The 21,522-nt window shown below is 37.7% G+C and overlaps 2 protein-coding genes across 2 annotated transcripts; one reads left to right on the forward strand and one right to left on the reverse strand.

The window, feature by feature from the left end:
• Positions 1–136: 136 nt before the first annotated feature.
• On the forward strand, positions 137–7,004 carry LOC104269678 (borealin-2-like; the record flags this gene model as incomplete). The annotated part of the gene is made up of 9 exons (XM_009864682.1): positions 137–265; positions 1,192–1,232; positions 1,578–1,638; positions 2,230–2,297; positions 3,080–3,147; positions 4,454–4,552; positions 5,716–5,848; positions 6,084–6,170; positions 6,957–7,004. Coding segments are annotated over 9 exons (734 nt in total), but the record flags the coding sequence as incomplete, so codon positions are not given.
• A 3,927-nt stretch (positions 7,005–10,931) lies between these two features.
• On the reverse strand, positions 10,932–19,089 carry DNAJA2 (DnaJ (Hsp40) homolog, subfamily A, member 2). The gene is given in 9 exon segments (XM_009864681.1): positions 10,932–11,704; positions 12,182–12,309; positions 12,483–12,627; positions 14,401–14,597; positions 15,897–15,938; positions 15,941–16,020; positions 16,353–16,433; positions 17,850–18,073; positions 19,022–19,089. Coding segments are annotated over 8 exon segments (975 nt in total). The 5' UTR covers positions 17,963–18,073; positions 19,022–19,089; the 3' UTR covers positions 10,932–11,515.
• Between the last annotated feature and the right edge of the window lie 2,433 nt (positions 19,090–21,522).

Raw genomic sequence — 21,522 nt, forward strand, 5'->3', positions numbered from 1 at the left:
CGATGGCAGCTCTCGGGCCGGATTGCCCCGGATTAAACACGGGTTTAACTCAGTTTTCCTAAGGCGGTCCGCCCGTGCTCGTACTTGGGAGTATGTAATACGTGTGGTCGTAAGAGCCTGGGTTTTTTTTTTAAAGCCAAGGAAAATATCCAGGAAATGAAGAAAGAACTTGATTCGCTTTTGCAAACCGCTGAGAAGGCCTTTATGGTGGAGTTGCTGAAGGTGCCCGTTGCCCTCCGGAAAATGAAAAGGAAGGACCTGCTCAGTAAGTGTGCGCGGGGTGCAGGCGGCACTGCAGTGCCACGGACCGGCCTGGCCTCCCGGGAAAACAACCGGCTCACTCGGTGACTCCCAGAGACGTTTGCTCTGGCTGCCATGTGCCGCCTGCGCTCCTGTGCAAGCAGAGTGACCTGTGTTACGTGGGGTGTAACGTTAGTAGGTAGTGCTGTATAGAGTCTGGAGCCTTTTATGTGTGCTCTTAAGTCATCTTGTTTAAAACCTGAACAGAAAAGGAATAATTACAAGTCTAGTATTTTCTGTGCCCAGAACCTTATGCGCTTCTTTCCATCCGAATCTCTTCATCCTGGCCACAGAGGTTATTTTATCTTTCTGTTGAAGCCTTTTGCTGCAGAGCCTTTCTCACCTAGTTGTTCACCTGTCATGATGAGTAAACACGTTTTAATTTTAACCTCCTGTTTATGAAGCAGTTTAAGCTGTGGTGTATAGTCAGTGACACGTGTATATTCTGGTGAGAACGGATGTTTTTGGAATCTCCATGCAGCTGGAAGTTGGAGGGGTTGCACAAGGATCAAAACTAAGGCTCTTTAAGAACTTGAGTTTACTGCAAGCCCTTGCCAAGTATGTATTTCAATGTATTTTTTTGAAAACTTCTTCCTAAAAGCATTAGCTTTCCTCAGCGCGACGTATGGGTAATTTTCTTCTTCAACTTCAGGTTGTATACTGTGTAACTGTGCTTAGTATCCTTTCAAGGATTAAACATGCTGCAATGGCTTGAGAGTAGGAGTGACTATCCTACAAGTCTTGTTCAAATGAAACATATATGCCAGCTCAGGTTTAAGCAACTGTAATCCTGAATTACTTGTTGAGCTGCATAGCCCATAAGATGAGAACCTGCAGATAATATTATGCAAGTAATGGTGTACAAACAAGTTATACTTTCTTGAGTTACAGATTTGCAAGGAGGGGAGGAAGTAGCTCTTGCTGCTGCAGTGGTGAGTGTGTGTTTTCAAATTTTATCACAGCTTACAGAACAGAAGTCTTCTCTCCCTTCTGTAAACATTTCGGAAAAATGATTTTGTTTGGCTGGCTGTTTAAATAGAAGAGTACACAAAGAGGCTAGGCAGACAGCCGTGGTATAGTTATGAAAACTACCTACAACTTCAGGGTCATCTGCAGGCAGAAATCCAGACGTTTCTGAAAAAATAAAGTAGTGTTTAGCCAATCACACTTCTGTAACTTTCTTTTATGCCCTTTTAGTTCATTGCCTTTTGTAGGATAATACACATTTATTGGGCAAAATCAGTTGACTATCCCTTTTGGATAAACATTTTTTTTAGACTGACTGCTCTCTAGAAGACATACCAAATCCAAAACCAGTGAGGACCAACAGCAGAAAAGGCAAGTCAGTCCATTAATATATAGCTTGGCTCTTTAACTTTTTTTTGTTGGCTTGAACTGAGCATTTGTAAAGTGAATGCTAAATCCAAAGGATGCAAGAGGGAAAACTGGAAGTACAACATACAGGTCCCCCCAGCATACAGTGTGGAGGATCATGAGCTATACTACTGTTGAGGTACTTTAAAACTTGACCTAAGAGTTCCATCCCTTTGGCTTTATCACTGAAAATGGTGAGAAGATACAGATTGAAGCGATTAGTCAATGTTTTACAGTATAGCAAAAAAGCTAGGGAAGTCACCCCTATTTTCTCATAGGTTCCCCTTTGACCTCCTGCCCATTGAGGTTTGCAAGGAAAATACCGTTTCTCTTTGTAATCAAAAATATGCGATAAGAAGGACACTACTACTGAAATTTAATTCTGTTTTGTGTCGGGGTTAAAGGGTTATCTAGTGCCTTTTAACTGTCTCATGTGTCACAGCATCTGTGAGGATCATGGATAGTTTGCTTTGAACTCTGTTCCAGGTGAATGACTGTCAGACAGCAGAACTGACACAGATTTTTATTTTCCTTGTCTTTTTAATATATTTCTAGTTAAGGTAACTACAATTGTTGAATATGAAGATGCCAAGCATACGTCTGCGAAGAAGATGCCTAAAAAAGTAAGTTTATTCTGAACAAACAACATAAGGGTTTAATCAGTTCTGACCTGCTATGAACCTTGTTAGATCCATGACTGAGCAGGCCTGCTTGTTTGAAAAATCATTCGATTTAAATTCAACATATTTTAAGTTAACTAAGGCTGTTTTGTTTTAAAGCAAGGAAATTAATTTTGTAATAAAATAGGGTATCTTGCACTTCTGGTAATTCATTCACACAGGCTTGCAGATACTGGCGTAGTCATTCTTAACTTGCCAGTAAGTCCTGATGGTTTGAGGAACCATTTTCTGTTGCAGCTTTTTTCTTAAAAATGTCATGCTTCAGTACATGCTTTTCTGTATTTGAATGACTTGTGCATTCCTGTCTACCTTGACCTCTAAACCAATAGCACAGGGGTATTAACTTTACTACCTCAGTTTGTGCAATGCAGTGCCTCAGCCAGACACGGAAGTATGTAGCAAGATGACAACAAAGATGAGATTATATGCAGAGCGACAGGCATTAATTATAAGAGGGATTACAACTTGGAAGGGTGTATATTAGAAAGGTGGTTGGTTGTACTGAACTTCAGTATGAGCAAATACATTTTGGCATTATGAAACTCTTGTTTCGGAGTGCATATTTGCCATTTTATGAACGTGTAGATCTATATAAAAGGAAGCACTATGGGGTTTAACTGTTCTTTTTCAACAGAGAGTTTTTATGGTATTGTTCCTTCAAAATATCTGTAATTTTGCCTTAAAAATGCCACTTCTTAACTGCAGTCTTACCTATACGTTTTCAGGTTTCGAAAACAAAGTCATTGGTTTCATTGGCCTCTGGTTTAAATAGCAAACGGAACGCTCTTACTAGGTAAGACTGACCTTTGACAGCTTATTTAACCCACCTGAACTTGTGTCTGTTGAATAAAACTCTTCTCAGATAAAGTAGCTAAGATTCGAGGCCAATGGGAATCCATCTGATAAAGATGTCTTTCATAAGCCAAATGAGATGCATTGTAGGGTTGTGACCCCTGAACAAAAAAGCACCTCTAGCTGCTGAAGGGATGCAGTAGTATCTCTCGCTCACTGAGTGGTGCACAGTTTTGAATCTACGTAATCAGTATACATTTCTAAATAATACTTAATGAAAGACAGTGTTGAAGAGAAATGTCTTTGTTGCTCTGTTAGGACTAATGAATTCTTCTGTATTAATTTTGCCTTGGTACATAGCTGAAAGGGAGAGGTCATTAGCAGGAAAATACAAAACACCTTAGAGCTACTTAGAGTCATGACAGACCAAATTTGAGTCTTGCTGTAAGATCTAATGAATTTAAAAATTGGTGTTATCTAGATGAGATGTGTTTTGTGAGGAGCTCCGGCTACACCCGTGACTCCAGTGTGCATACTTGTACCCACTGGCACGCACTTTGATACATTCAAATTCTCTTCAAAGAAATGCAATTTAAATAAATTATCAGTGTTCACTGTGCCTAACAGAAATTTTACAAAATCTTAGCCAGGTTTCATTACTTCATTGAATATGGATTATAGAATTTTGGGCTCAGCAAAATCAAACTAGAGAGGGCTGCTTTGACTGGGGAAGTCTATCTTTTCAGTCTTTGAAGGTTGCTTTTATTCAAGTATGCTAACACTGGACCAAAACCGCATGCCCTTACATTATCTCAAAATGTGTGTGGGAAAGGAAGAAAAACTGAGGTAAACTTCTGACATCAAGATTTCTGTGAACTGAGTTAAATCCAAAACTAGAAAAAAAAGTCCTCTGGATTCAGGTCAACCACACAGGACAAATACCCTGATATGCAATGTAGAAAAATTAATTCCTGATGAAAAAGAAACTCCCCAAGAAACTTTCTGCATACTCACATGGAAAGCTGCAGGTGGTCTCTTAATTAATACCCAGCTCAGGTATCGCAGGCCTCTCTTCCCTACTAATGTAAATTATCCTTTCACTCCCCCTGTGGCGTTACCTCCCATTGTAGCATGTCTGCCTCAGGAGGGCTTCTTCACCTGTATATACACGAGATCTCTGTCATGGACCACTTCAACATTCCCTAATTCAGCAGCTGTCTATCTTTAATCTTAGCTAAAACTCTACAGTAGATGAAGAGGAAATAAGAAAAGTAAGATAAACATATGCTTTTTTTTTTTTTTTTAAGGTCTGCTCACTCTTCTTCAAGTGTGACTGAGGCCATTAAGTCTCTTGCTTATGACTGCAATGCCACAAACTTCAAAGACATGCAAAAGGTATCTAAAAGGTAAGGGGTTTGTGGCTTGTTCTTAATAAATAATTTGGTTAAATACTAAGACACTATATATGCACATTAATATCAATCCTGATCAAGTTCATCATCAATGTAGATTTAATAATCATGGTCTGCCAGTAAATTTGGTACTGGGGATGTGAATTATTCACACCTCTTGTTTTGCTTGTGGGTGTTAATTTATGTTCTCGTGGAGGTACAGAATTTGAAGTCATAATTAAGCGAGTTAAAAAAATAAAACAAAAGAAAAAAAAAGCCAGAGAAACCCCACAAAACCAAACAAATGAATTCAGAGTATAAATTCTACTCCCACCCACTGTTTAAAGCCATAGTTTACAGCTTAAACTAATTCTTGGAGCCCAAGCTTGACTAGAATATCACCAATACTGCCATGTTCTAAAATGAATAAACCAAACCCCCAGAGAAACTGACGATCATTTTTTTGCATATAGAACAGTTAAGGTTCTCAATTATTAACATTTTCCGTACGCTGCAGAGCATCGTTTTGGCAGAAGTCATCAGCTGAAGTGAGGGAGTGAAAAACTTAGTAACTTAAATGGGGTCAGGAATCCAGCAGGTGGCTTAGTTTCATCTTACAGGCCTGCTGTAAATTTCAGAGGCTTGTTTCCATGCAGAAGATACCCAAATCTTATATTTTTGAAGTGGAATCGGAATAACTGTATCATGAAAGAAGCTTAAGAATTTTATATGGCCTGCGATCTGCCCTGTAGCTCAGAGAGCCAGCAGCTCTTATGTTTCTTGGTATCTCCTACTGCAGCAGACAGATACACCACACATCTTATCTTAGGCCCCGAGGCATGACGTTTCCTCTTTCCAAAACTATAAGCATTCACTGTTGATACTGGAGCGCGGATATTCTTGTTAGTGACTGGTCCAAATGTCAGCTTGCTTACTAGCCTGCAACACAGGCTTAGAAGGTTACTGCAGTGTTTCAGGGTCAAAATGCTACCCTACTGGTGCTGCTAAAAGCTGCTGATGGCTGGATTTCCTGTAGTCTTCTGGCAGAACTGGAAAAATTTAAACATAACTGCCTTTCTCTTAGGTATGTTTGCTATTACTTGCATTTACTTCGTGCTTGAAAATTTCCTGCAGAGCAAGGGAAGTTAACCCGAGAGTAACATTTTTACTGTATGCAGTGCTGGACTACAACACAGTGTCTCAAGAATGGGACCTACCAGTGGAAGAGTTCAAGACACATTACTAAGAAGTGAATCAGTACCCCGAGCTAAAACTGTTCCATTTGTAAACATTCCCCTGGCTGATGGACAGGTATAAAACTTTTTTTTTTGTTTAATCTTACAGTAGTTGATAAACTGTGAACAGTCTGATAGTGATAGCTCTTGCTATCCCTAAATGAGTTGCTGGTAAACGAAAGGAAAAATAGTTACTGGTAAAAAGCTTTTCAGTGTAGCAGGGAAGCACACAATTTTCAGTAAACTTTGCCATGCAAGTAAAAACTTTCAGAATAGTTTTTATCTTAAAACTGTTTTCTCTTAACGTTTAGACGCTCTGTACAGCTGGTGGAGACCTCCGTAATATTGATGTGCAACTGCTAAATCAAGATACAGTACAGCATATTCATAACTTAGTGGTAAGCTTAAACTAGTAGGCTTACATATAAATATTCAGATACCTAGTCTCAGGTTTTTCTGTGAGAAGGTGTCATGAATGCAAAGTGCTTTAACTTTTCTGCGGTTAAGCCTAAATTGGTTGGCATAAAACAGAGGGAGGAATAGGGCAGGGGAGAAACAAGGCGCAGAAAACCGCTGCACATATTTAATGCATAAAAGTAAATCCACTTAAATAAGCATGTGCAGTTTGGTAATTGTCTGGGGGTATGACAGAAGCATAAACTCTTCCTTATAGATTGCTCTGGTGTCTCTCCCACCTTGTGAGCAAACTGCCATTCTCTAGCTCATATTCTCAAAGGCTTACAAAGCTAGAGCTAAGTTTTGATTGATGTCATAATCTATTACTCTATGCCCTTTGAGTAAGAATTAATACTCCTGTTAATTCTCCCTTTTAACTGAATAGTACCTGCCTTACCTTGTAACCTTACTTGGGTCAGGGAAGTGTTTTGAGCAGAACTTTCTGGTGCAGAATAAGGGGACCTGGGCTTTTGGATGACCAGCACTCAAAATGTATCTAGACGTAAGAAATATTAATCGGTTTACAGTCTTGCAGGTATTTAGACTTGAATGTAGCTGGAAGTTAAGGTAAAGGTCTGGAAGCTGTTTTGTATTTTATAACATGGACCTGTCTTTGTAGGTGGAGAATGGGGGGGTGCTTGCTCACTGCTTGCTTTAGCACTAGTGATTTTTCTTTCTTCGAAGTTCTTTTGGGCAGCTTGAACTAAAATCAATTTTTTCCTCCTTAGAGTGAGCTGACTGTACTATGTGGAAAGGCAACAGCTAAACCGAGTTAATGGAAACTGTCTTTTAACTACAAAACGTTCATGACAGCTCTTGCTTGCTGCCTCTAAAGTGACTAGAAAATGTCTGTAATGTCTTAATAAAGCTGCATACTGTCCAGTAAATGTTTTTATATAAAGCTTACACTGTGATGTGTGTTATTACATTCCTGTTACCTGTGTGTTAAGTTCCTGTCACCTCTGTGAAGGATACAAAAGCAGAAGAAAATCATTTTACTTTTCCAGCTTCTTTATAAAAGGCTTAATTAACATCTAACCTCAGCTCACAGTAAAATAAACAGTAATAGGTTGTATGTAGGAAGTAAGTTTTAACTCTGGTATTCTAAATTAAGACTTTTTTTAATATATACACATAACTAGTCATAAACTCTTCAATATCATTCTTCCATGCACGCCACAAGCAGAATGTAGCATTGGTTTGCTACTCATGTTTAGGCTTTTCAGTATCAATCTCCCTGAATCTAACTCTGGAATTAAGCTGAAGTGTAAGTTTCTAAATTCTTGAATAGCATTTAAGGCACGTACCTTTAGTTCTGTAGTAGCATATGTGAATGACACACTTTCAGTCCTGTGCTGTGACATAACAGTAGTGTGCAAGATGACAGGTAGTAACTCAGATTTACTGTCATTTCTGGTATCAAACCCATTTTTCTAGTACTTTTATGTACTTTTCAGTAACTTGTAGGAAAGGCTTTTAAAATCTTTACAGGTAAAGATGCCAGTTCAGCAGCCACTGTGCTGCGGATGCTCTAGTATTTTCAGAACTTGAGGCTGCACTTGGCTTTTATTCTGCCAGTGGTGACTAATTAGTGTTTTCAGTTTGGTAAAGGATAGTGTGAAGACTCCTACACTCTAAAAAAGTTTAGATTAGTTTTTCTTCTGTTTTGCTTCCATCCTTGCTTCACTTATGGAAACAAAGGTCCCAAGTTTCAAATACAGGGGTGAAAAAAGCTTTCCAAGGCATGGGAGACAAAATGGGCAAAAACCATGAAGTTTAAACACCGTCAAACCTAGATAAACAATTTCTCACCTGGTAGCCAGAAAATATAGGAATAAACATCTTACTCAGATTATACAGAAAGTTTACAGAACAGTTGTGAATAGTTCTACAATTCTGTAGTTTAAGGTGAATTAACACCCATTTTCCCTTAAACTGATAAGAGCATCCCCTCAATGTGGTATCAGCTTTTGAATATTGCAGGCAAATGGCCATTTGAACATGAATAACTATTCATGCCCATACTGCACTGAGGTAACCAAAATTACAATGCAGGTTTTTGAATAGCTGGAAGAGGTATAGTGTTAGGTATGCTCTGAAAGACAAGCCAACACACCATTGGTTTGGATCTTGCTTGTTTTACCTAAGTAGAACCAATTCTGTTCAGTGATTTTTACTTCTCAGCTCAGTCTCTTCTGAAATTGTCAGTGTATTTTTGCAGACAGTGTCTGCTTCCAAAAAGAGTGATCACATTTGATGTTTTCAGATTTTTTTTTTCAAGAAAGGCTCTTGCTTATACTTGCTCCTATAATGACCAAGGTCACTGCTAATTCTTGTTGATCTTGAAGGTCTCTTCCAACTGAAACTGTTCTATGTTGCAGTCCCAGGAAGTAGAATGGGCACAAGGAAGTAAAAAGTCAGAGCTTGAGGGAGGAGGGGACAGAACAGGTGACACAAAATTGATGCAAGTATGAAATCCAAACAGTCACTGTGATGGTGGCCAAGGTAGGAAGCCACCAAACACCATTTACATCTACACTGTTCCTCTTAAATTTGGTAAGAGGCATATAATTAAGCACCCTACACCTCCTTTAGAGTGATGTGTAAACTTCATACTTGCATCAGCCTAAGGCTATACAGGAAGGTTACAGGTTAATTAATAAAATGCAGTGTTCCTATTGCATCCTTTTTAGAGGGCTTGATAAGTTACTGCATAGTAACAGTTAAGTCTTTGATATGTTTTGTTTTTTCCAAGAGCAGTAATATTCCTTCCACTGATTACTTCTAACTGCTTTTCAAAGCCATTTTTCAAAAGAACACAGACTCATGTTTTATGTGAACAAGAACTACACCACTGTATCTTACGAATAAATATTCACTGTTAATACCTTGGTAAATTACACACAAAAGAACAGAATTTTTTTTTTTAAATGAGAGTCAACTTTAAGCCAATTTTAGTCACTGTAAATGCAGAAATAGATAAGCTACAAAATAAGCTAGGCAAGACTTCCTGAGGTTTTTTGCCTTTGTGCTTCCTGAGGCCAGTATTTTTAATATTAAAAAAATAATGCCAACTGAAAAGTGGTTCTAATGTGGTTCTGGTGATGACATTTTCTTCCTTCCCCAGCATATAGAATACTTATTTGTTTATACTACTTGCAACTTAAATACTGGAACCAAGACAGTGTAGATTTTGCATTTAGGTGATTTTTTTTTTCTCTAGGGTACAACTTTGTAAAGGAACACCCTCTTAGAGCAGGAGATACATGTAAGGGCAACTCTGAAGAAATCACCACTCATTGGAAGGTGCTGCTGTTGGGAGCTTAAATTAATGCAATCTCAGGCCTGAAACAGAACTAGATTAACTTGCACTACATACAGTGATCAGCTTCCCTTTCACCCCTTCACTTCAGCATGCTATCCAAAAAGTTTTCATGAATCTTTTCCTTTATATTCCCTCCCTCTCCCCACAAAAGCAATATGGAAGTACAGAGATGAAAGTTTAGAGTACACATTCTATTTGTCAAGGAGGTAAATCCTAAAGCTACTACTTAAAAGCAGAAGACAGGCATTTCAATTTTTTAAGTGTTACAGGCTCGGATGACTGTCTTCTTGGAGAAATGAATCAGGAGAAAAGATCAGTATGTAAACAATGCTTTGTGCAAAGCAACCTGAAGTTTTAATAAATGAAAATATTCACTAGATGAGAATGCGACAGCATAAGAAGTCAATACTGAAATACAGGTCAAACAGTATTTATTCTTGCTTCAGTTTTAGAGTCTATAACAAGGATGTTCAACACTCAAATGCCAATGTGTACCAAGCACATGGAAACCCTTGGAGTTTGTCCCTCCAACCTCATCGGTAAAGTGTCAACAACTATCTGAGCAATAATTAAACATCTCACACTTCAGATTTATAAAGAAAAGTAGAAGCATCTATCAAATTCCTTGCTTCAAAAGGGAGAGAAATCCCACTATAAAGCAGCAGCTTACCAACCAAAGTTCATGCACAGTTCCTTAACATTGCAACAAAATGCTTAACCTAACTGTACCCGATAATTTAAGGTCACATTTTTTTCTTTGTTGTGGTATTTTTATCAATTAAAGGCATATAAAAAGGAACAGAACTGAAGCTGCAGAACTTTATGTCTTAATAGTTGAAATAAAGTTCAAATTACTGGAAAAGTAACAAAACCATCTACACTTAGTATGTTTCCAGGTCAAAAATTTTTGTCAAGTATAATACTAATCTCAATCTTTTTATGAACTGTGTTAATGCAACCACAAAGTTGCAAGGCATAATGTTCATTTTTACAAAGATTTTTTTACAACTGGAAACATTTCTCTAGGAAGTCAGGCTGAATCAGGCTTTGAATTGGATTAAAAAAGGCTAAGAGAAAGACACCCTTATTTTTGGATGTAATCATCTTCATTTAAAAGGTTTTGTTATCTTCTGATTGAACTCAGATATCCTTGTGTTTTCTTCAAACAAAAGGGATATGGCTGCAGCCTTCCCTGTGCCCATTTAGTCATATCTCATTTCAAGAAAAGACTTTTATCTCTGGCACGCAATTGTTAACCTAACTGCAACCCAGTCCTAAAGCAGCTTCAGTCTCCCTGTCTTTATAAAGTATCTGCCATCTACATAGTACACAGAATCCTTAAGCCACTGGAAAAGTAAGAGTTAGAAGGCAAAAGAAATATATTATACACCAACTGCTTTTATTTAATTTCAGAAACCGTTCACAAGATGGTAGAAAAAACTTACAACCACTTCTAATTTAGTCTTCCATTGTTCCCAGTCAGCTCTAAACCCATTATGTGCAAAGCCCATTTACCATGCATCTAGATGATAGATACAGGCTATGAAATTCTTTATTCTACTTGTAGCAGCTTATGCAGGTGCAGCCAAATACCAAGCCTCAGGACAAATTGTACACAAACTTTACAATGGAGAATTTGAATTTAAAATATGAAACTTAAAATCTACACAAAACTGGTAAAAATCAAGCACAGATACAAGGACAAACTTAAAACCCATGTGAAAAGGAGTCTTGTCTTCCTTTCAAGTGCTTTATTCTGCTACACAGTCAAAATGAAGATGTAAGCTTGTGGTTAGTTTAAATTACACTCTGTAGATACTATAGACCAATTTAAAAGTTACACATACAGCAATAGATGTCCATTGGTTCATCTGGATTACTTATACAATCCAGCTTGGATTGTTGAAAACAAGTCAGGCAAAATTTGAAAGAAAATCCTTGTGCAACTTTTTAGACAAACGTTTACTGATGGGCACACTGTACCCCAGGTCCATGATGGCTGCTTTCTTCATCAGAACTATCGTTATAAGCTTCACGTCTCTGGCCACCACCTGAACCACGAGTGGTATCAAATTCCTGAAGATCTACCTCTTCTGCATCACCAATTACATTGGGAAACTCTGGTCTAGCTGGTAGAAGATCTTCAAGTTCCTGCCCCAAGAAAAAGAATCATATTCAGTACTGCATCTACAACTGCTAAATGAAGTGACCAGCTTCTCACAACTTCAAGCCTCCGTCTCAGAGCCGGTTTGGTTTAAAAGCCTAAGCTGATGTAAGTCCTGAAGGGCACACTCAGTTAAAAGTATCCCAAGTATTTGTATCAACTGCAAGATGCTGCTTAAAGAAAACCAACAGCTCCCCATATCATCAACCAGAAGTGCAATCAGTAAATACAACTGCACTCTGAAAACTTATCATATGGCACCAGGAGGATTCTCCCCCTACCTTTGTCCGCCCAACATCTGCACAGCGCTTCCATAAATTCATATGCTAACGGGTATTTTCAAGTTACATGTTGCCCATAAAAAGTGCTAAAAGCACTGAGAGCAAGCACATGAGGTACACCACACATACTTCACATACACTGTCAAGTAAGGCCGCCAAATCTATGCTTGAAAAACTACTTACTGAAAGCTTTTCTGGGCTAATCCAGTTATTTTCAGGAAACTGAACATCAAATTTAATGTAAAGATCCCCCTTCTCAAAAGGATTGCGATACTGTGGCATTCCTTCACCTCTGACTACACGAACACAACCTGTAATTCAAAGAGGAGTAAGCTGAGGAGTGCTACTTCAGAACAAATCTTCCTCTATACAATTCTCTTCATTTCTCTAGCCAAGGTTCAGTTAACAGGATAACAAGAATGGGATGAAATGTTCAAGAATCACAAAAACATAATCAAAGAAGTCCTTATCAGGTCAAGCCTACCTGGTTCAATTACTTTTCCAGGAGGATATTTAACCACAATTTGACGTCCATCAAGGTGCTTAAATGTGAACTGAAATCCACACAGTGCTTCAACAAGTCCAATCTTGTGCGTCATATGCAAGTCATTCACATCCCGCTGGAACACCTGAAAAACGGAAACAGAAGATATCTTTTCTAGACCTATAATCATACCTCCACAAGACTCATTATTTAGAAGTAATCCAATTAAAGGTGTCCCTGCTTACTGCACAAGGATTGGACCAGATGACCCTTAAAGTTCCCTTCCAACCCAACGCTTTCTATGATTATAAGTCACTATTATTTATCCTTAAAATTCAATGTCAGAGCAACAGTCTTTGTACCGAGTTAACCTGACTCTGTTAATTCACATAGTTTAACATGCTTAGAAAGTTTGTGCCCGATGAAAGTGTCATCTAAGATAAAGCAAACCACACCATCTACTATGATGCAAGCTTCAAATTAAATAAGAAGGCATGTATAGCAGCAGTGCTCTCTTACCCTCAAGATCTTCTATATAAGTAACCTATAAACAAAACCTACAACAGTTTGGCACTACTTCCCCTGCACCACAGTACAAAAAACATCTTTGTTGCTCAACATTTAACTACTCACTACACATAATCTGCTTCAGCTAACTTTATCTACAGCAGGGCTTTGATCAATTAGTCCACAGCTGTCACAAGTGGTCTTTAAGCCATATCACTCAGGATTCTTAATCAGAATAAAGGTAAGCTTTGTCCACTGGCAGAACCATGACTCCCACCTCAAGGGAAATTTTAAGAAAACCAAAAGCTTCACTAAAAGTCAGCCTAGTTTCAGTCACTACGGCAAAGGGTACAGTATTTTTCAGATTTGTTAATACTGTAAAACTAGATGTAGTTCATTAGATAATTAAGACAGAAGTGGCATCCACAATCTAGAATTTATGCAGTCATCCACATCTGACTGTTCTGTATGCTTACAGATAATTTCTCCCTTACTATAGTCACTGTGATGCCACAACCTGTATTAAAGAAAGGAGGCGTGAGCGAAGAGCTATCCAAAACTGAGGGACAAATTAGCAGTCCTTGTAAGGTTTTCAAAGCTGTGTCAAAGTACCTAATTTCCAGATAACCAACATTATATCCTTAATGTGACTGGAATTTACATTTGTAGCCAATGCTGTTCTCTGTGTCACACCATTCCATTCAACATTTTTTTCCAGAGTATAAACACACAAATTATTTAATCTTAGTAATACCTGGTCATTCTAGACAAGAGCATTGAGGGAAAAAAAAAAAAGCAGCAGCAGTCACCTCAACTCTACCCTACAGGAGTTTTAACAAAGAAAAAGGTAAATTGCAGTATTAATTGGAAAGTACAACGTATATACTCTGGAATACTGTAAACATATGCCTTAAACTAGTGTAATCGTATTACTTTGTTTTGTTAAATGTATCTGTAACATCAGCACTCTGTGTTATATTTCCACAACCACAGTAGCAGAGATAGAAAGCAGTGCCAGAGAATTTTAATAGGAGTTCCCTGCTGTGTCACAAGACACTGAAAAAAAGCGCCACACCTAGCATTTTGTTAGTGTCACAAGTGAAGCAGACTGAAGTTAATATCCTGAATAACTCTTCACTACATCCACTGTATCAGTCAGCCTGAGCTTACTCGAGAGAGCTCTGTCTTACTACCATTAGGAAGCACTAGAATCTGCATGTCCTCTGGCTACACACTTGCAAAGATTTTTCTGGCTAATTATGAAAGCCAACATCACTTGCTATAGATCTATTCACCATCTCTCTCAGAGCTGCAACTATATGAGTTACTTGAAAATGAACAGCCATCTAGATCACTTAAATATTAAGGACTAGGATAAGAGGCACTTAAAATACAAACTCAAAAGCATTACCTCATTCTCCTTTTCTTGAAGTAAGAGGACAATATCACCTGGTTCCACACCTGGAGCCTGATCCGCTTCTCCACTGAATGTAATTCTCTGCCCATGTTTCATGCCTTTGTCTACATGGACTTCAAGTATTTTTACCTCTTTGATCACCTTCTTCCCTTCACATTTTTTACAGCGGTCTTTTTCATTAATTACTTCACCTAAAGAAAAATTTCTGAGTTCAGAGATTTCCTCATAATTGCACCTGATTATGAAGAAAAACTATTTTAAAATAGGCTGAAGATACATGCAATACAACTAGTTACTTCGATGTCATTTTATGAATTACTCAACAAGAGGAAAGCCAGGCTCAATTTACTCTAGCTAGAAAAGAGGGAATAAAAAATAAAAATAAAAAAAGGAGCGTGGAGGGGAAATCAAAGATACATGTAACCTTCCACTCTGCCTTAACAAGGATTTTGAGAAGTGAGAGTGCTACAGAGAAAGGCAATACAAGACTTCTATAGCTTCTAGTGTGCCTTAAGTCTAAATTTGACTCCAGAATCCTTACGATCCAACTTAGGATTCTTAAAAAATAAAAAATAAAAATAAAAAAAAAAAGAAAAAGAAAAAAGCCTACTTCTCCATTCCTAGTTACACTGGAGGATGACAGATCAAGAGAAAGAATGAAGCTAAAAATTGAACTGAAGCACCTCCCCTCCCCTAAAAGTCAGTACACAAATTTCAAACTATTTTAATTAATTTAGGAAGCTTAGTTCCACTTCTGTTAACAGTGAAAAAAGGATTACTGGGTTCTGTTCATTGACAGCCACATTTTGCCATATAGCACCACCACAAAGAACTATGTAAATCCAGCTGGTAGAACTAGATACTCTTGCATAAAATATAAAGGGGAGAAGATAGCTGGCCAAATCAGCTTCATGCAAGAGCAATACATAGGTTTTTCCCATGGGAAGGATCTGAAATTTTCTGAGGGATTATTTCACTTTCATACTCTGAAACTGAGTATTTTTCAACATTGTCCATAGCAAGGCAGTTACTTTTTCCAGCAAACTGAAGGATGATTATCTAAACCAGCTTAAATTCTCTGTTCTACTTCATTTTTCAAGTAAGCTATTGTCTTTGGACAGAGTAACCAAAATAATAGGGCACATGTGCTGTACAGTTTCAGTAGCTATTTCTAGTACTGTCCTTGGACATTAGCTGACTGCAAAAAGAGAATAAGCTCCTAAACCAACAAAATCTTAGTTTTAACTTTAACATAAAAGTATTAGCAATAAGCAGCATTCGCACCTAGGTGCTTCTAAAACCAATGAATCCCTAGTGTTCAGCATACTAAACACTGTTAGTCTTGCTGTTGATCAGAGTAAAACGGTTTCTCCATAACGACATCAGCTGCCTAGACAGGAGCAAAAATGTCCTGGATAAGCTCCTCCTGAGATTTAACCGGGAAGTTGAATCCAACTGAATGCATTTAGTAACAGAATAGCTTAGCTTACCTTCTCCGTTGCAGTCAGAGCATACAGACTGCATCTGCTGAGAGCCAGCTGTCTGATCATGATACGTACACCTCTACCCCGGCAAGCATTGCATTTCTGAACAGCTCCAGCCTTTCCTCCCTGCCTAGAATAGAAAGCACCAGTTGCATGAAAAGTAAGGTTTTCAGAAACACGTGACAAAAAAAACCCCCAAACCAAAACACAAACCTACATCAGTAGATTAACATGCCCAAATGCACTGCTGATTATAATTTGGTTCTCTCTCCTCACCGCTTTCCCCCAAACAAAGCCCTTGAATAGTTCCAGTTCCATCAACAGTATCATTCAAGTTCAACAATTTTCTAGTCTGAGAGCAAGCTCCAGTAAATTAAATACTGATAAAGATCTGACATAGGAGATGCTTCATTATGTGCTAGGCCAACAAAACAGAGTACTCAAAAATGCCACCAAACTTACCCATTACATGCACTACAAAGGACATTCTTGCTAAGTTGTAGTTTAGTTGTCTTTCCATTATAAAGATCTTCTAATGAGACTCTACAAAATAAAGCATTTCTCCTGGGTTATCATTTAAAAACTTAACTTTCTCCATGTAACTAAAATACTTGTCTAGGACAAATTAAAAAAAACCCAGATCTTCATAAAAAGACTAAGTCTGCTATTAAAATAAGGTTTTTAAGCATCATTTTAGCTTTCCCAAAAAGTCATTAAAAACTATTCCATATATATGAATGTGCACATGTAATCCTGAACATAGTTTCAGAGAAAAGCTTAATTTAATCAGAGGAAACCAGACAGGATTGCTTGTCTTTCTCAATAGGAAATAAGCTACCTATCATTTTAGGTTTTATTATAGTCACAGTTGAATATTTTATTTTTAATTCTACCAGGCAGGTGAGAAACAAATCTCTCTAGACAGGCTGGACAATACTTACAGCATGGATTCATAAGAAGGCAAACAGAATACTTACTACTGTATGGGGCTTTCCACACAAGATAGTTGAGGGCAGGGGGAGGTTTAGTATCCCCCCAAGGACACTTAATTCTTTATATTTGCTCATGTTTTGATTTTTTTTAGAAGCTCTTGAATATATTATCAAACTCCAGTAACTTTCATATATTGATAGAAGTTTATGAACACATTTAGTGTCTCTCCTAAAAGGGTTTGTTAGTGGAGAAAAATTTCAACTCAACATATTGAGAAGAGGCTGCCTGGCATCACTGTTCACAAATAACAACAAAATCAAAGCTAATTAATAATAGAGTATGCAGTACTAGCTATTAAACTAAGCAAGCAAGTAGAAGTAAACAGACTTTAAGCACAGTTTGCCAATCACAGCAAAGATACAGCTTAAGAACTTAGAAAGAACCTGCTCAGCAGGCAAAAAGCCAGTAACGATTGCAGAGATCTACAAAAGATAACTAGATGCGATAGTCAAGCATGGCTGTAAACAAAACCAAACCAACAAAAAAGGCACCCAAAAAAACCACCAAAACCCCAAACAAATCAACAACACACCACCAAACCAACCCACCACACATGTTTTTCAACTGATTATGCAGGTCAACTTTAGATCCAGATAGTATTAAGCTATGAATGCAAGTCAACTTAAGACTTTCCAGAGCCATAGTACCTTGATTTCCCTACGAATCCACTAATGAGTAATATTTGGTTGCTGAGTGCTTTTTCAGATTAGAACTTTCTAATTAAGGAGCAAATGGAAAATAATGGTAACAAAATATATACAGGCTAATAACCGGATAAAGCAAAGTATTAGGTAGTCTATAAGATTAACCATGAAAAGTTACTCAACTGCCTTCTGGGCTACACAGGACATGCAGGTTTGAAAAACAGGTGCAGAGCGCAGAAGCATATCAAGAATGTAAACTAGCAGAGTCAAGTACTAATCAGGAAAGCTTGGAAGTACAAATCACAGTTACCAAGATACTCACTTAAGTGGATGCATCATATCTTCTCCTCTTCTTCTACCATTACGACTTCTACTCTGACCTCCCATGAAATTGAACAATCCACCACCAAAGATATGGGAGAAAATATCGTCCATCCCACTGCTTCCACCGCTCCCTTCTCGAAGACCCTGTTCTCCATATCTATCATATAACTCACGTTTCTCTGGATTTGACAATACTTCATAGGCAAAGCTTATTTCTTTGAACTAGAAAAACAGAGTCAAAACAGCGCATGATAATTTGGAACTTCCAAATGAGCATTTTATTAGTCTTTCTTGCCCAGAATGAACACCCAATTTAAGAAGGTACAGAACAGCTTTCCACCCTCATTCTATCATACAAGACCTAGAAGTCAGACTTGGGCTTAGCTGTGTTACTTCTTATCACAATACATGGCATTTTACTGCAAAACTTCGTAGACTTTTTCCTTACTGTGCGTAGCACAAGACAGTTTTCTTATAAAAAAAATGAAAAGAAAAAAATCCTAGTAGAGAGTATTGCAGTAGACAAGAAAAAACCCTCCAGTTACATACTAATGACAAAGACTTAAACGTATGTTATGCACTTAAAATACGCCAACAATCAAGCAACTTACTACAATGCACATTAATGTCCTCAAATTAATCTCTTCATAGTCATCTCTGCTCACCTCTAAGCAACGATTAGAACAGCTGAGTCAAGTGGTATTTTTCAATTGCTATTAGCATAACAAACCTAATTCAACATATGTAATTTGTTTTATGCTGCAGCAGTTTCAAGAGCCTCTAACAAATACATTCTTCTACGTTGGAAAAACTTCAAAACCCAAGTCTTTTAGCTTTCTCAAATACCTATTTAAAGGCCAAGGCCAGCTGACACCATTTTTGCAGATGAAGAGAGGCAGTTTTTCCCTCAGCATTACTTTCTCAACCAATTCCACTCAGCAAACTGCTGCATTTTTTCAAAAGGTACACCAGTAGATTTTTGAGACTAGGAAGAAGTAGACAAGACAGGGTTCCCTCCACATTATTTTTGAACAACTTGTAACAGCAAGCCCCCCAACACCTGTAATTGGTCCTTTAGATGCTACTTTAACAGCGAACCTTCAGGAGTTTGTTTTGTGGGGGTTTTGTTTGTTTGTTTGTTTTCTTTTAATTAAAAAAAAAAAGTCTTACTTTGTCCCCCGCGATTGGATTCTTATCAGGATGGTATTCCTTGGCCAGCTTTCTGTATGCCTAGTTGAAAGAGGTACAAAATTAGTTTCAGTTCTGATTAATCAGTTCTTTTCTGAGAAACTCAAATAGGATTTTCTTTCTTCCTGAAGACACTAACAAGTCAAAGTGAGAAAAACAGCCTTTTGAAATCACTCATACATTGAAATAATACATAAAAAAATCTGATATTGCTATATGCATAAATTGACTACATTTGGGTTTAAACACAATTATAGCACATAATAGCTAGAACTAGTTTTCCTGCTTATTTACACTAACTTACAGAAGGATCATACTGGACCTTCATTAAAATGACTTGCTCTATAGAACCCACTCAAAACCTTCAATATGACAATTTAAGTTTCAATTCATTTGTCTTTCACCTCAATCACAGCAATATATTAGCAAAATGGCTGCCTCAGCTTCTCATTCAACCTTATCAATACCCACAATATTAATTTTATTCTTCCTTACCTATCAATCCAGAAGATTTTGGCTTACTTTGAACTAAGTATATGATTTACATGTGCAGAAATGTACAGATGATTGCCTGTATTTAACTTCATTGTTCTGGAACAGTAGGGGGAATAAGTACAGCCAAATCTCCAGAAGAGATTTTTCAGTTTGGTTTTTTTTTTGACCAGTACTTTGACTTTCAGGGCCATCATTTTTTCACAGCTGTACTTCATCTGTTCTGCTTATAACTTAGAGGATCAAAGCAAGTAAGAGGACAGGCAGAGACATTACTACCAAAACTTTACCTCAAACTGTAGAAAAAGACCTGAGCTCTTCCCCACTCCACCTCAACACCTCCCAGTAATAATTGGGTAACAGATATTAATAAATTACGTGGTATAGAGTATTTATTTTAAAAATTATTCATATTTAAAAAGCTACAGTGATGCAAGTGAAAACAAATTAAATGCTCGTTCCTAGGATTTTCCAGAAGCTCTCTTTCTGTAGAATGAACCATCTAAATCAGCTCTGTAGGACTACAGTGCTAAAAAAGATTTATATACACAGCTTCACAGAGATCACAACTATTTTGTAATTGAACAACTAAGATTTTTTTTTTATCTGCAGTTACTTCTCTTTACTGATTATCTTGAAATACTCCATACTTCTTCATGCAGTCAAGAAATAAAGCATGATAAGAAATTAGTGAAACAAAAACAGAATATGGATATTACAAGCCAAATATATTAAACCACAGTAACTATAAAGAACGAAAGTCACAGGTCTTACAGGACAAATTACCCTTCAATCTTTCACAAACCTACATATTCTGTAATAAAAATTTATTTCCCCATCATTTTAAGAAATCTAACCAAGTGAAGAAAAAAAATAAATCACAGAACACTAAGCTAAAAACCTACATAACATTATCTAATCAGGAAAAGAAGAGTCTGCATGGTGATCTTTAAAAAGAGAGAGCACTCACGTCTTTGCTGATAACAGCATTCCAGTTTAGAGCAATTCTTAAGGCTACACATGGCACAAAAGGAAGCTATCATTATTTATTTAATTAAACAGATCCAAAATCAAGGTCTACACTAGCAATGTATTACACTTCCAAAAAAAGTTATTTTAACTAATCAGTGTTAAAGCATGTTCTCTCAGCCCCTTTTGACCAAGCTATCAGTTTTTTCAGGTTCTTATATTGTTATATGGGTTAAAATATCAGATTAATAGAGCATCCATATGACCTCTCAGTGATCATAAGATGCAGATGAACTTGTTGGTGCAGGCAGTTGGAAACTTTACATTGCATGGTAAGTCTAATCTATAGCAATTAATATTGAGCAGCACAGGTTATCCAAGTGGAAAACTGTTGTCATTTTTTCATTCTTACAGGGCACTGATACCTTTAAGAGAATTCAGTAAGATTAAAAAAGAAAAGCTTACTTGACTGTGTTTGGTATATAGCACTATCTTCTCACTGCGTGCCTTCCACCTCTAACACCATTTCAACACTGCAATTGCCTATCCCTGCACAAATGAGGCTACCACATGCATGATGGGTAACACAGAGTTGTTAATGCCAGCACCACCCATCAGCAGCAGAAGGTCACTGCTAGTAAACTCTCCAGTTTATTTTCCTCCCTCACGTGTAAATGGTCATTAAGCCCTTTTAGAAAAAAAGCCGTTTATACGCTACAGAATAAAATGGACGTTGTGAACTGTTACACTGATGACCTGGCTTCAAGTTTTCACCTCACTCCTTTGTTTACCTCACCTTGTCGCTTTCGGCCTGGGAGGGATCAAATATATGAGCAAAACGAAGCCTTACTAAGGCCTGCACGTGGGGCAGACAATGGCTCCAGTTAGAATCTACTGGTCCTTCGCGAGGCTTTTTACATCCAAAAAGCCTTTCGCCGGCTGCGAATACCGCTCTGTCACGCGGGTGGGACGCGGCGCTGCGGGGGCGCGACAAGCAGAGCCCCGGCGGGGCTCGGAGCCGA

Source organism: Apaloderma vittatum, unplaced genomic scaffold (assembly GCF_000703405.1).
Source record: "Apaloderma vittatum isolate BGI_N311 unplaced genomic scaffold, ASM70340v1 scaffold29252, whole genome shotgun sequence".
Taxonomy (NCBI): domain Eukaryota; kingdom Metazoa; phylum Chordata; class Aves; order Trogoniformes; family Trogonidae; genus Apaloderma; species Apaloderma vittatum.